At 47.4% G+C, this 12,571-nt stretch overlaps 1 protein-coding gene across 1 annotated transcript in view; it reads left to right on the forward strand.

Moving 5' to 3' along the window:
• The window catches only part of LOC146187824 (uncharacterized), a 58,618-nt gene that overhangs the window by 29,085 nt on the left and 16,962 nt on the right, over positions 1-12,571 (forward strand). Inside the window, exons 6-8 of the mRNA XM_084603538.1 lie at positions 1,707-1,885; positions 3,925-4,167; positions 8,114-8,207. Of these exons, the coding sequence (XP_084459664.1) occupies positions 1,707-1,885; positions 3,925-4,167; positions 8,114-8,207 (516 nt within the window). The remainder of the gene's footprint in view (positions 1-1,706; positions 1,886-3,924; positions 4,168-8,113; positions 8,208-12,571) is intronic.

Genomic DNA, 12,571 nt, shown 5'->3' on the forward strand with positions numbered 1-12,571 from the left:
TTTGAAAGGAAAAAAACATTTTGATAATCACGTAAGGAAGTTTTTAGTGTAATTTTGGGAAGCAGAAACCTTTTATTGGCGATGTCTGCTTTTGCACCTTCGCTACTATGGCTTTTGCGGTCTATGTACTCACCTTGAGATGATGATGACAATGAAAAAGAGAACTCATAGTAACGCCACTTTGCGCACCCGAGAAAAACCAACTGCCTCGCTGCAAGTAGGAGACTGGCCCATGATTTTTAGCATGCCCATGGTGGCTGAAGCGCAGCGCCCTCAGCTTTCCCTCTACTTAAAAGTGTAATCAACTCCATGGTTGTTTCACTCTGACAGTCAGGGATGCCCTGGTAAATAATATCAGCGGAAGCTAATCTTTCACCATAGTGTGTTGCTTTGAGGCAGATCTTGCGATAGGTGCACTTCCATAATAACCCTGCCACGGTTCTCCCCAGAAAAGTTTAGAGATGGACATCTGAGGACAGTACAAACTGAATAATGACGTCGCAGCAGATGTCTCAGAAGGTGGCTGCATAGCTTTTCTTCTTTTGGGCCCATTTCCAATGCATGGCACTATTTCAAATAGTTTGTTGGCTTTGCGTGTCAATGCCTCGCTAGTGCAAGAGTGCACTTAGCTTATGTTGGCCTTGTCTGGGACGTTTAATGGTACCATGCCATGATGAAAGTGGAACCTTCTTGAGAGCATAAATATGCCAAATAAATAGCCACTGGGCTAGTGCTAGCATTGCATGTAAAGGAAGCTTTTCAAAAACCGTTTGCATCACAGCAATTTTATTTGATGGACACCTGCAGTATGGTGAGCTATACATTTGACAGAGTGTACTGTGGGGCCAGTTGGTCAGATATAGTTCAACGAAAAATGTAGCGTTAAGACAGGACTAGAGAGATGAGGACAGGACAGAGCTACAGCTGTAGCTCTGCTGTAGCTACAGAGTGTAGCTCTGTCCTGTCCTCATCTCTCTAGTCCTGTCTTAACGCTACGTTTTTCACTGAACTAGCTATACATTTGACATGGAAGCTAAATAACGACGATTCTTCTTGGTTTTGTCAAGCGCTTTGTTTTGTTAACACTGTCAGGAGTGTTGAAGAAGTGCTCCAAAATCGCAAGTTCCACTGGAGCCCTTTTCGTAGTGCAGTAGTGGTGCCTTGCTTGTTGTTGCAATGCATTGGTTGCAGTCCGTGCAGTGAAGTATCTTCAAACCCCAACGATTCCCCTGAACTTGCCGTACTTGAAGAGCGGATAGAGAAAAATATGAGTAGATGTTAGAACCAAAATAAAACTGAAAGACCAGTGACACATGCTGCAGTGTCTGAAACAGCGCGAGTGGTCACTTCAGAGTCACAGAAAGTTGTCCCCAAGTATAGCAGACTTGAAGCCGGTTGGTCTGAGAGGTGGGTAGCAAAACAACTGCCACCCGTCATGGAGAGGACCCCGCTGGCAGCCCTTTTGAACGTACTTTTCCTAAGGCTTCATCTACAAGCAGTGGGGCTGATATGTCCTAACTGGCCTAATTGAGATCTGTCGCCACCTAATGACAGCGTGAGGAGATGCGCATCATAGTTTTCCCTTTTTTGCAGGAATTGCATGCTGGCCTGCACAAATGCTCAAAACCACACTGTTTGGTTTACCCACCAGTGGCAGTGTAAGCAGCGCCACCTTGTCTCATGTTGTGTTCTTGTGCGCTGCACAGATCCCTGTGGAAGAGGAGCAATACTGCCTGTTGCTTCAGTGTTGTGAGTGGAGTGTGCTGGCCTACCTGAGCCCTCTGCTGGTACCTGTGCATGTGCCGTGCGTGCAGTGGCGCACGGCTGACGGAACAAACAGGGTCCAGCTCATGCTCACCCTGGGCAGCAGCAGCAGCAGCAGCAAGTGAGTAGCCTCCTCATTCGCTCAAGGTGGCGCTGTTTACTGCGGCAGTGCATGGCTTCGCCCACAGCAGAGTGGCGTTGCGGACGCTGCAAGTCTTTTGGGAGCCAGCGTTATTGGTCCCAGAGAGACCAATGCTAGCTCCCGGCAATCTGCCAGCACTCTCCAGTAACCAAACAGCAGTGGCAGCCGAGAGACAACTCGATTGCCACTGCTGTTTGGTTACTGGAGAGTGCTGGCAGAGGGAAAGCACAGGAAAGGTCTCCAAGCGACCAAATGGGCAAGGGAACAGTGGGCACACAGCAGTCATACGTGCTTGCTCACAGTGCACGGGATAAAGACGAAGGTATAACACAAATAAGCGCCAACTATCCACTGGGCAATTAAAACTGATTGCTGGGCTAGTTGGTGAATAGTCACATAAAGGAAAGATTAATAGCGCAACAAAAAGACACTCACAAATAGACACATAGGACAGGCGCTGGCTCCAACTTCTTTCTCAAAACACCACATACAAACTTCTTCAACATCCAAATGCTCCCACAAAGTCGCCAACAAAGTCAGCATAGCAATTTAGGCCTACCCTACCTAAAAACATTTAACAGTCGACCTTCACTAGTATACAGCGAGAGAGATGATTCACTAATACATTTTGAACCAAGTCTTTTTATATACGTGAGCTGCTAGAAGGTTCGTATATAAAAAGACTTGGTTCAAAATGTATTAGTGAATCATCTCTCATAGTTCATAGTCATTGCTTGTTATATCCTTGTCTTTCGTCCCGTCTTGGTGCGCTATGAGCAGAATGAGCAGGCAGGGTGGGGCACAAGAGTCTTATTTGTGTTTGCTTCACAAAGGTAGCAAAAGAGCGGAGTGGGCAAAAAAGGAGAAGGCCCAATGTGTCATGTATGAAGACATCTCTGATGCCATAGGCATCTCTGATGGCATCTATCTTATTTTAGCTATGGCATCTCTGATGCCATAGCTAACACTGCTAACTAGAAGCCATTTTATTGTGAAAGCAATACTACGCTCAAAAACAGCCTTTCGCGTAGTGGCGGCTGGCAGCCACGCTTGACCTTTAGAATGACCTCTGATGTCATATTAGGGTAAGAGACGGGCTAGCAAGTCGAGTCGTCGCGTAGCGGCAGCTGGTAGCCACGCCGCGCCGCACTCCTCCCGCTAGAGGCGCTGCGCGCTAGACCTCTGACGTCATACCAGGAGTGAGAGACGGTCGAGTCGTCGCGTAGCCATAGAGGCGTAGTGGCGGCCGGTAGCCCAGCACGCCTGCGCTCCTCCCGCTAGAGGGGCTGCGCGCTAGACCTCTGACGTCATACCAGGAGTGAGAGACGGGCTACCAAGTCGAGTCGTTGCGTAGCGACGGCCGGTAGCCACGCGTGAAGACATGGCGCATTGCGTTCCTTCTGTTGGAGGCGCTGCTCTCGCTTTGACGTCACAATAGATAGGTAGGTGGCGGAGCCCGGGGTATATACTTGCGTTCACCGAGGGCACCACCAAGGTACACCACAGTCCGTGTTAAGGCGTAGCCAAGACGTATCGCTTTCGCAACCTACCAGGCTTAACCAAAGCTAAGCCCCACTCATTTTTTTTATATTTATCTGCCTTTTAATGCTGCTAATTATAACTTTACTGCGCTTTTTCTTATTTGTACCAATTTCTATGTGTAATGCATATGTGCCTTGAGGGTTGAAGGCCACACCTTCTCGGGAATGGGGTCTGTAAGCCACGATCTTGCCCACCAAATTATGTGCCCACTAGCAGCATTAAAACGTCACCTTATTCCATAACAGGAATCCAAAATGCACAGCACAAAACGTACGGGCGATGCACAGCGTGTGGTCAAAGGCTTTCAAATCATGCAACGCTATGTTAACAAATGCAGCCAAAGCACGAGCATGTGAGTAGTGCTATGAAATGCGTGGCAGCGCAAACGCATGATGCAAGAAACCATGCTGCCTAATTTCGCTTCCATCCACAATGGGGAAGATGGCAGTTTATGTGAGATGTTCTTTCGGTTACAGCCTCTCCAGGAGGAGCCTCTACCGAATGGCCAAGCTGGGTCGTGAGGGCTGGTTTGCGACCGCACTGCGGACTGCGCGTGGAGCCACGCTGCTGCGTGTCCATCGGTTGCGGTACATGTGCGGAGAGCTGGGTGATGAAACGGAGCCCCTGGGGCACACCTCCAACCTACTTGACTCACTCGTCGGGGTCAAGGGGCAGCCCGACGCACTGTTGGGAAACAGCGGCAACATCTTCTACGTTTGGTGAGCTGCTAGAAGGAAGCACCTTTTCTCCCACATAGTCGTCACTGCGCGGGACATCTTGATATCATCACACCATGTCTAAAGTTGAAAATCATTGGAATCATCGGTCCTTGGGGAAGACGGAGGGAAAAGTCTGCTTTTCACTCCTACTATAATCACTGGTTAAATAGGGATGTGTGTGCCTTTTTACTATACAGTAAAACCTCATTACAAGAGACACTCAAGGGACCCGAAAAACGTATTTGTAAGCAAGGTTTCTTGTAACCAAAAATTCTAAAATCACTGTGTCGATCAGTTTACTGCACATCAGTATATAAATGCATTCACATGCACTAGCAGTAAATTGTTCAGGAAAGCTTAAAGAAGTTATTCATACTAGTATGTATTTTTGTGTGCAGAGTGTATTCCTTCCCAAATTCTGGAGGTAAAGCACTTCACTTTGCAAGCCTTCCTGTTGCTCTAATACCTTTGAGGCACTCTTACATGCTCGTCAACCTCAGATGCTTATAGACTCATCACCCTCAAATGATTCACAAAGAGAAAGACATCAGGATTCTAAGCTTTCACCTTGTGATCAAATTTTAACAGTGAGGAGTTAAAAATGCTGGATGTCATTCATGCATTCTGATTTGCTTCGTAGGTAACAGTAATGCGATGCCGTTTTGACTTTCCAATCGTGGGGAAGCACTCCTCAGTTCCTGACATACACAACAAAAAGAACACTGATATGGAACAGGATTTAGCTAAGGGAATCTGAAGTGCATCGTGTACGATTTGGTACACTTCAGCTGTATTGCATGAGCACACGTGGGTTGTGTCTCTTCTAAATAGTGAAGAATTTACTCCACGGACCTGAAAAAGTTGTCCTCGGTAATTGAGTGTTTCTTGCAACTATGTTTCTTGTATGCAATGTTGTTAACATGGCAGACATAGGAAAACCAACCAAGCTATTTTCAAATGTCTCTTATAATCGAGTGTCTCTTGTAACAGTGTCCCTTGTAACGAGATTTAACTAAACAAGGGTTGGGGACAGCTGCACCAAATTGATGCCAGTTGAACTTTCTTCGCCGTGAGGTACCGGAAGCAATAAGTTGGTTGAAATTACACCAACGTGCACCATTCAGGCCAGCCAAGCACAACAGAATTTTGTTTTCACCTTGCGTGTCACGACTTTCAGTAGCATCCAAACATTTGAAATGGTTTGCAGTGGCGATTGGCATCGTATTAATTTAATTGTCATATGTAATCAATTCTTCTGAATTGTATTTGAAGATTGCGGGAATTGTTTTGCGTTTTTGCACTCATGGCCAGTAATCGCGGATTTCATACAGCCTCCACTGGTTGCAGTATTTCACGACTCTTACATCAGCCAACTGGCTGTGCTTTACTTTGTTTATTTATTTATTGATAGTACTGCCAGCACTCTGTGGGGCTCTTACAGGAGTGGGTAAATAAAAGTGGAAAATTAGTTGTGGTTCAGCTCTTGTTAACCCTAGTTGAATCGCGAAAGCAACGGCGGAAGCTTCTTTTGCCTGCTGCATTATTCCCCTATCGAGCCCTGTATCAGTGCAACGTGCTACATTATTAGGGACACTTAAACTTATCTTTTAAGGGTATGATGCGAAAGCGTAAGCTACCAGCCAACATAATAAAATCACACTTCAACCAATCCGTATGGACGTGCCTGCGTGTCATAGGGGTAACGAGAATGCAAATGGTTCTGGCAGGCTGATTCTGATGTCACCCTCCCATATGAAAGGAGCTACCCGAGTGGGCAGCTCCTGCCCATGGCATAGGGGTAACGTGGATTCAGATGTTATGGCAGGCTGATTTTTTTATGAGGAGACCATAACTACACCTCTTCACGGCGTAGCTGCGGCCACCCGAGGTCTCGCGTTGGCTGTCGTAGTATTGTTCTCGCAATAATAAATTGGGTATTTGAAATAATAATAAAGCATGCTGTTACCAACGGTTGGAGTTAGATAAAGAAGTGATTGCAGTTGGCATGCAATAAATTGTAATATTGCATAGCAGGCAGACAATGCTACTTGTAAATGAAAGAAACTCATTGGCATAAAAAAACAAGACCGTTCATGATGCTTGGGATGAATTCTTCGACAGATGTGCACTGTACAGCAGTGTGAGGTAGAGAATTCCATGCATTAACTGCTCTTAGAAAAAGAAACTGTACTTAAAACAATCAGTGCAAAAATAAGGAGCTTGAATAAGCTGTTTAGTGGAATCCACTCTTAGCATGTGCAAACAACAATGCTTAAGAAAGCAATGCTTTGGCTGCATTCAAAGCCAACACGGTTTGCAGGCACTAGCGGGTGGGCGCAGTGTGGTGCAGTGGCATTTCATAGTATTGAGCCACAACGCAATCAACCAATGGCGAAGAACGCGTTGTCAAATAGCACCAATGGGTGTCAGTGCTGCGATCATTTTCGATTACTGCACCGTGATACACAAGGCACAGTGGAACACGTTTTGGAAAGACTGTGGAACAGGATTTAGACATGGTCAGTCTGACGCCATTTAATTTGGGTAGGGGGTCATGTTGAGTGCGACGTTCGCAGCCGGTGTTCATCGAAATAGTTCTCCAGAATCTGAATTTAATGGAACAGTTGGTGCCTGCATGCTTTGTGCATGCTATGGCAGGAAAAATGACAGTTGGAGCCTCCCATTTCCAAAATGCAGCTAAATAGCGTAGTTTCGTTGTTGTTTTTTAACTTCACACCATTCTGCAGCTGTGACCAGACGCGACCATCGGCTAGGTGAGATGTTTTGGATGCCGCTTGATGTTCAAGTTTAAGGTTCAAGTTCAAGTCACATGTCTCTGGTTTTTTGTTTTATTGCGAAAGCAATACTACTCTAGGTTTCGAGCCTTCAGCGTAGCGCGGCCGGTAGCCACGTACGTCTTACCCATGTGACGCTGTGACGTCACACCCCATGTGACACTAGGGTGAGAGCTGGGCTACCAACTCTAGCGGTCGGCAGGAGTTGCCAACTTGGGTCTCTCGTTTCACATGGGACGGTTATGTCAGAATCAGCCTGCTAGGACCCTGGCATTCACGTTACCCCTATTAGGCCACTAAGGCACGGCTTGGTTAAAGCGGGCTGAGGAAGAAGAAGAACGCTCGGTCACCCACAGCTAATGCTTTTGCTCAATATTTGGTTCAGCAGCGTTGAACTCTTGTTATTTTTATTTGGGGATGGTATCATGCGTTCTGACACCTGTGCATATTTTCCTTGCTAGCCTCCGTGTGCTTCTTCTAGTACGCTGAAATCTCGCTGATCACAGGCCATGCAGTGAAGCATGCTCAAGAAGTAACGGGGCCGTTGGGCACCACTTCTACTGCGTTGCAGCGCGAAGAGGGTAGTGGAGATCTTAGTGCACTTATTTGACATTACTCACAGTGTGCGCAAAGCAAAGTGCTTGACGGTGCTGGAAAAAAAACGTTATTCTACTTGGGCTGACGAAAAAGGTTCTACTTTAGCTGAGGACAATGCAGAGAGCTATGCAACGCAAACTTTTAGATGTGGGCAGGGAATGAATGTGAATCAACAACATCCCAGTTGAAATTAAAAAATGTGCTTGCCTGGGCAGGAAAGACAATGGATGGGGAGGCATTTAATTAACCCAGCTATCCTTCTTTTGGCAGCGAGCATAGTAGCCAGGTGGGTGGATGGGTCAAGGGGTTCGGGGCATAAGTTTGGGGCAGCCAGTGCAGGACTGGGTCAGTTAGGAGGATATGGGAGAGCCCTTTTTGTCCACAGGCTGTGGGTGCACTCAGGATGGCGAGTGTGGATCAGTGAAGTAATCAACACCAAACAGTTTTGTTCAGTGCAGCACCACTGAGGGTCTGCTGGCGTGGCCCTTTCTGGAGGGGGGTTGTGTCACTTTGCCAGTCTTCTTTGTGACGCCCTGACCTCATCTGCCATGCAGGGACTGCCAGAGCCGGCTGCTGGTGAAGAAGATGATCCACGAGCCAGACATGTTTACAGACCTGCACCACATCTCGTGGTGCTGCTCCGACAGGGTGAGACTTGCAGGAAAAAACAAGCTAGACAAGCTGCCTCTTGTATTCGACAGGTGTCCCTGAAGCACTGAATTTGTGCGTGGTGGAGCAGACTTGACATAATTCTGCATCGGGTAATGCAACTTTTCTGTCTAGGCCCAATAGACTGCTTGTGGGACTGCCGAAAGCTCCATGCAAATGCCATCAAAGATAAAATTCCATTCCAGCTAGCTGGTTAGCTTTCGGCAAACTTGCATCGAGGCAGCTTTTGAGAGCAGGTGGCGCATCTGTTTGCTGGCAGCACAACCAGTGCAGTAGGTGTGTGACAAACTGGCAAACTACTTGATTGCATGCTTATTAACTAGCGGTGTCTACCAACCAGCAAAACTGTGGCAATCAGGAATTCTCAGGGAATTTGGATAATCTGGAAACTCTGCTCGCTTCGTACAGATTGTATATGCACTATTCGACAGCCACCAGCTCCCCTTGTTTTCTTGTTTTTCCCAGTACAGTAGGCAGCTCCAACAAGGCGACAGAAGACGTTGCGAGAGTTTGCCACACTTCAAATTTCCAGTGGGAGCAATGCAAGTCTCAAATGAACTCTTCCTCCGTGCGCAAAGCCTTGAATGATGTAGGTGGCACAGCTTTCGGAGTTTGGCGGGGGGTATAGTTTCACGTCTTATCGCGATCTGCTGCCGCTGGTGTAGCAACGAATTCTGTCGGTACTTAGCTGTGCCATTCTGAACCAACTTTGTTTTAATTGCTGCTGTAGTGCCGCAGCACTGCCTTCAAGTGTACTTTCATCCAGGACTGGACAAATCTGTAACATTGCGAGTTTGCAGCCTAAATTAGGCCCGTCAAAAGTACCACGAACGCGGCGTACTGTGCACTATGCAGAAAGCAGTTCTCGCTCAGCAACATGGGAAGAAGAGTGGTGGCAAGTCACACTGACAGTAAGAAGCACTGACTGGCCATAGCGGGAGCCGGGACACCCTCTGTAGCTTCATTTTTGGTGCCACGAGCGTCCATTGTGACTGATGTCAGGCCAGAGCAGCCATGAAGTGCTTCAGCTACAGCAGCGGATGTTCAACTCAGGCGTGCAGCAAAGGATATCTTTCAGTGTGACTTGGAGGTCATAAATGCTGAAGTAATGTGTATGAATGCTGTTATGACACACACTCGGCTGCGGCATCGGCTTCTTTGTTTCCTTTGATGTTCTCATCATCAGCTATAGCCAAGAAAGTGTAGTTTGACAAAGACAAGGTCTGTGGCCTCACACCTTTTTTAAAATAGAACTTCGTGACAGAGGTGAGCCAAGCCTCCCACGTCGTCGTGGCGTTCGACGAATCATTAAACAAAGTTGCACAAAAAGAGTACATGGACATGTTGGTCTGCTTTTGGTCTCACGGAGAGCAGAGCCTGAAAATGTGCTACCTGACGTCATGAGTGCGCCCCAGCGCACTCATGCTGAATAATTGGCCAATGTAAAAGTGCCACAGGTGAACTATCACAATCAAAAATTCTTCAGATATCTTTGAATGGGCCAAACGTAAATATAAAATTTCTCTGCGAAATCAAGCAAGATTTGCAATTCCAGCGACGGCCGTCATAGTCTCGAAGTTGGAAGCTGTGGCCTTCATGTTGTGGACAGCGCTTTTAAAACGGGACATGCGGCAACTAGGTGGCAACTCGAATTTCTTGAGGGTTTTTACAACTTCCTCAAATGCATGCCTGCCCGATGCTCTGAATACTCACACATAACTGGGAACAACATTTACCCCTTGAAGTTTTGCACTGTGTGGTGGCTTGAATATGTGCGTGTAATTTCAAGGGTCGATCAAGGTTCAGCTGTAACTAAAAGTGTATGTTAAGTCATGTCGAAGTGAGGGCAACCGATTGACCAGCGCTAGTTACTGCATGTTTGAAACAGTCATTTGCAATTCTCCGCTGTCTGCAAAGCTAACCTTTATGCTTGGCATCACGGAGGAAGTTCTTGGATCAGTTCCAGACCGATTCGTCTTACATTCCTTGGCACAGCATTGGAGATTCTTCTCTAATCACTAATAAGCATAATAGTAAATAAAGAAATGATAATGGCGGCGGGCAGTCCGTTGAAGTTGATGAAGATGGACATAGACATTACTTCAAACATTGTTGCAACGCCTAAGGTTGACCTTGGCTTTGCTACAAGGAATGCGCTGTGAAAGGCCCTGAAAGTTTCAGATTTGTCTATCCTTGGGGTTAGAAAACATTGCGTCACTTTCGTGAAGAACTGCACCAGAAAGGTCACAGAGAGGTCGCTTTTGAAGTTCAAGCTAGCAAGCTGGTTGCGGGGTCACCTTTAGACCCTGCAAGCACGCTGATTCCCAATCTTGGGGAGAGGCATCAAACTGATGCACTCGAAGTTTTAACGGAGCACCAATGGATAACCGGAACAAAAGCTGATTGGACTGCGTGGTCCTACAAGCATGTATGCCCTCTAGCCTCGACGCAAGTTGGTGTCGAAAAATTTTGACAGGAGCATGCATTGGCTGGATGCACTTTGGGCAGACATCTGTAGTACAAACAAGGCACTGTTCTCATTTGAGAAGGTGATTATCCTTCGCACAGAAATGCATCTGTCTAGCGGGGCTTTTCTGTTAACAAGGAATGTCTTGTTGGAAATTGGAAGGAGCAGTATTTGGTCGCCGAACCAATTGTCTATGACAATGTGTTGTAGGCAGGAGGAGTTGCAAGTGTACCGCTGACCAAGAGGAAGCTCCAAATGGTCCGTGGGAAGAAGAGCTCGAAAAGCAAAAACAGAAAGGGCTGATGCACTGAGGAAGGAACGGGAAAGGAAGCATGCCGTTCTGCTTCTGTGAAGGAGCTCAAAAAAACAAAGTCTTGGATGAGGCCAAGTTGCCCCTCCATTCAAATGAAAATAAACTTAAGCGCTGAAACAACACTGAGGTGTTGTGCGTGAACTGAAAGTATGTGAGAATGGTTGACCTTCCACTAGGGGTGTGCGAATACCGAATAGTGCCTCTCGAATTGAATATCCTATTGATGTCGAACAAATTTATTCAGACTTATGCTGAAGTGCTGTGGGATTCGGGCTTGCCGCGGCTGCCCTTTGGGCGGCCGCCGCCGTGCCATGTTCTCCTCGTTCCCTTTCTCCCGCCTGAGGCGGCGGAGAGAGGCTCGGACGACTTGTCACTGTCGTTCAGGCCACAGCTCCGCCCTGGCATCCCAGTGGCTGTTCTCATTGGCGCCTTTTGGCGGGAACACAGCACCGCTTCGACGGTCGCGCTCGCGCGACCGTCCGAGCGGAGCTCAGGGGGAGATCCTTCCGAGACATCGCAAGGTGCGTACACTACTGTTCTTGTCTGCCGGCCTTTGTCCGCGCAGGCGTGTGTACTCGAGTTCGTCTGCTCCAGGTTGTACCTGAGAGCGAAGCTCGAGCCTGTCGATCGTGATTCAACGATCCGCGACAGGCGTACCTTGCGGTGGTTGCCCACTCTCTCTCAAAGGAACCCTCTGATCACTTCGAGAGAGATCACAGCACATCGCGCGTTCATTGTCACTGCGTGCGCGCAGCGGAGCCTTACTCCTCACGCACTCCTGGGACGCGGTGACTGAGTGTTTGTGTACCGCTGGTGGATGGCGTTCAATAAACGTCTTCTGGGTCACTAGGAGGCTTGTGTTTTGCAGCGAGGCGCTCTCCTCCCTGCGGAGGTTGAGTGCGCGCTGCGGTGCGACAGTGTCTGAATAGACATTATATCTGTGATTGTTGAGAGAGAATCTCACTTGTGACGCTAAACTTTGGGGTCTATCATCATCATCATCATAAGGGGCGAGCAAAAAAAATGAAATCACAAACAATAGGAACATTTGGAATGTAACAGTGAAGAAGGCAAATGCATACTTGTTAAAAGAGCATTACAGAACGAAAGAGTGAACAATCGTAGATGCACTGAATCAATCGCACTCTTATCAAGAAGAAGAAAACAGGAACACTGTTTGCAGACAAGGGTTCAGCAGTTCAAAAAGAAACGTAACACGTGCAGAGGTGGTACTTAGAAGTGCGACTGAGGAAGAATATAGGATAAAAGCAGTTTTCTTGTGCAAGCCAGTGAGAAGTATGTTGCGAGATGCTCGTGGCGATTTCTCCTCAGCGTTTTTTCGCGATTTCAAAAGTTGAGAGGTGGCCGCGGCAACCTTCTCGTATTTTTTACGCGGGGCCACCAGATCGATGCCTCGGCGGAGCTCGCATGTCACTTGCCGTCCATAACCTCTCTTTGCAGTTGTTATGCTTTTTTTCTTGCAACCCATTTATAACAATTATCGGGCATAACAGTGGAATTTTCGTGGCACTTGAATATTGTTATAAGTGGACTCGACTGTAG

Source organism: Amblyomma maculatum, chromosome 5 (assembly GCF_055883805.1).
Source record: "Amblyomma maculatum isolate TAMU_Amacu chromosome 5, ASM5588380v1, whole genome shotgun sequence".
Classification (NCBI taxonomy): Eukaryota; Metazoa; Arthropoda; class Arachnida; order Ixodida; family Ixodidae; genus Amblyomma; species Amblyomma maculatum.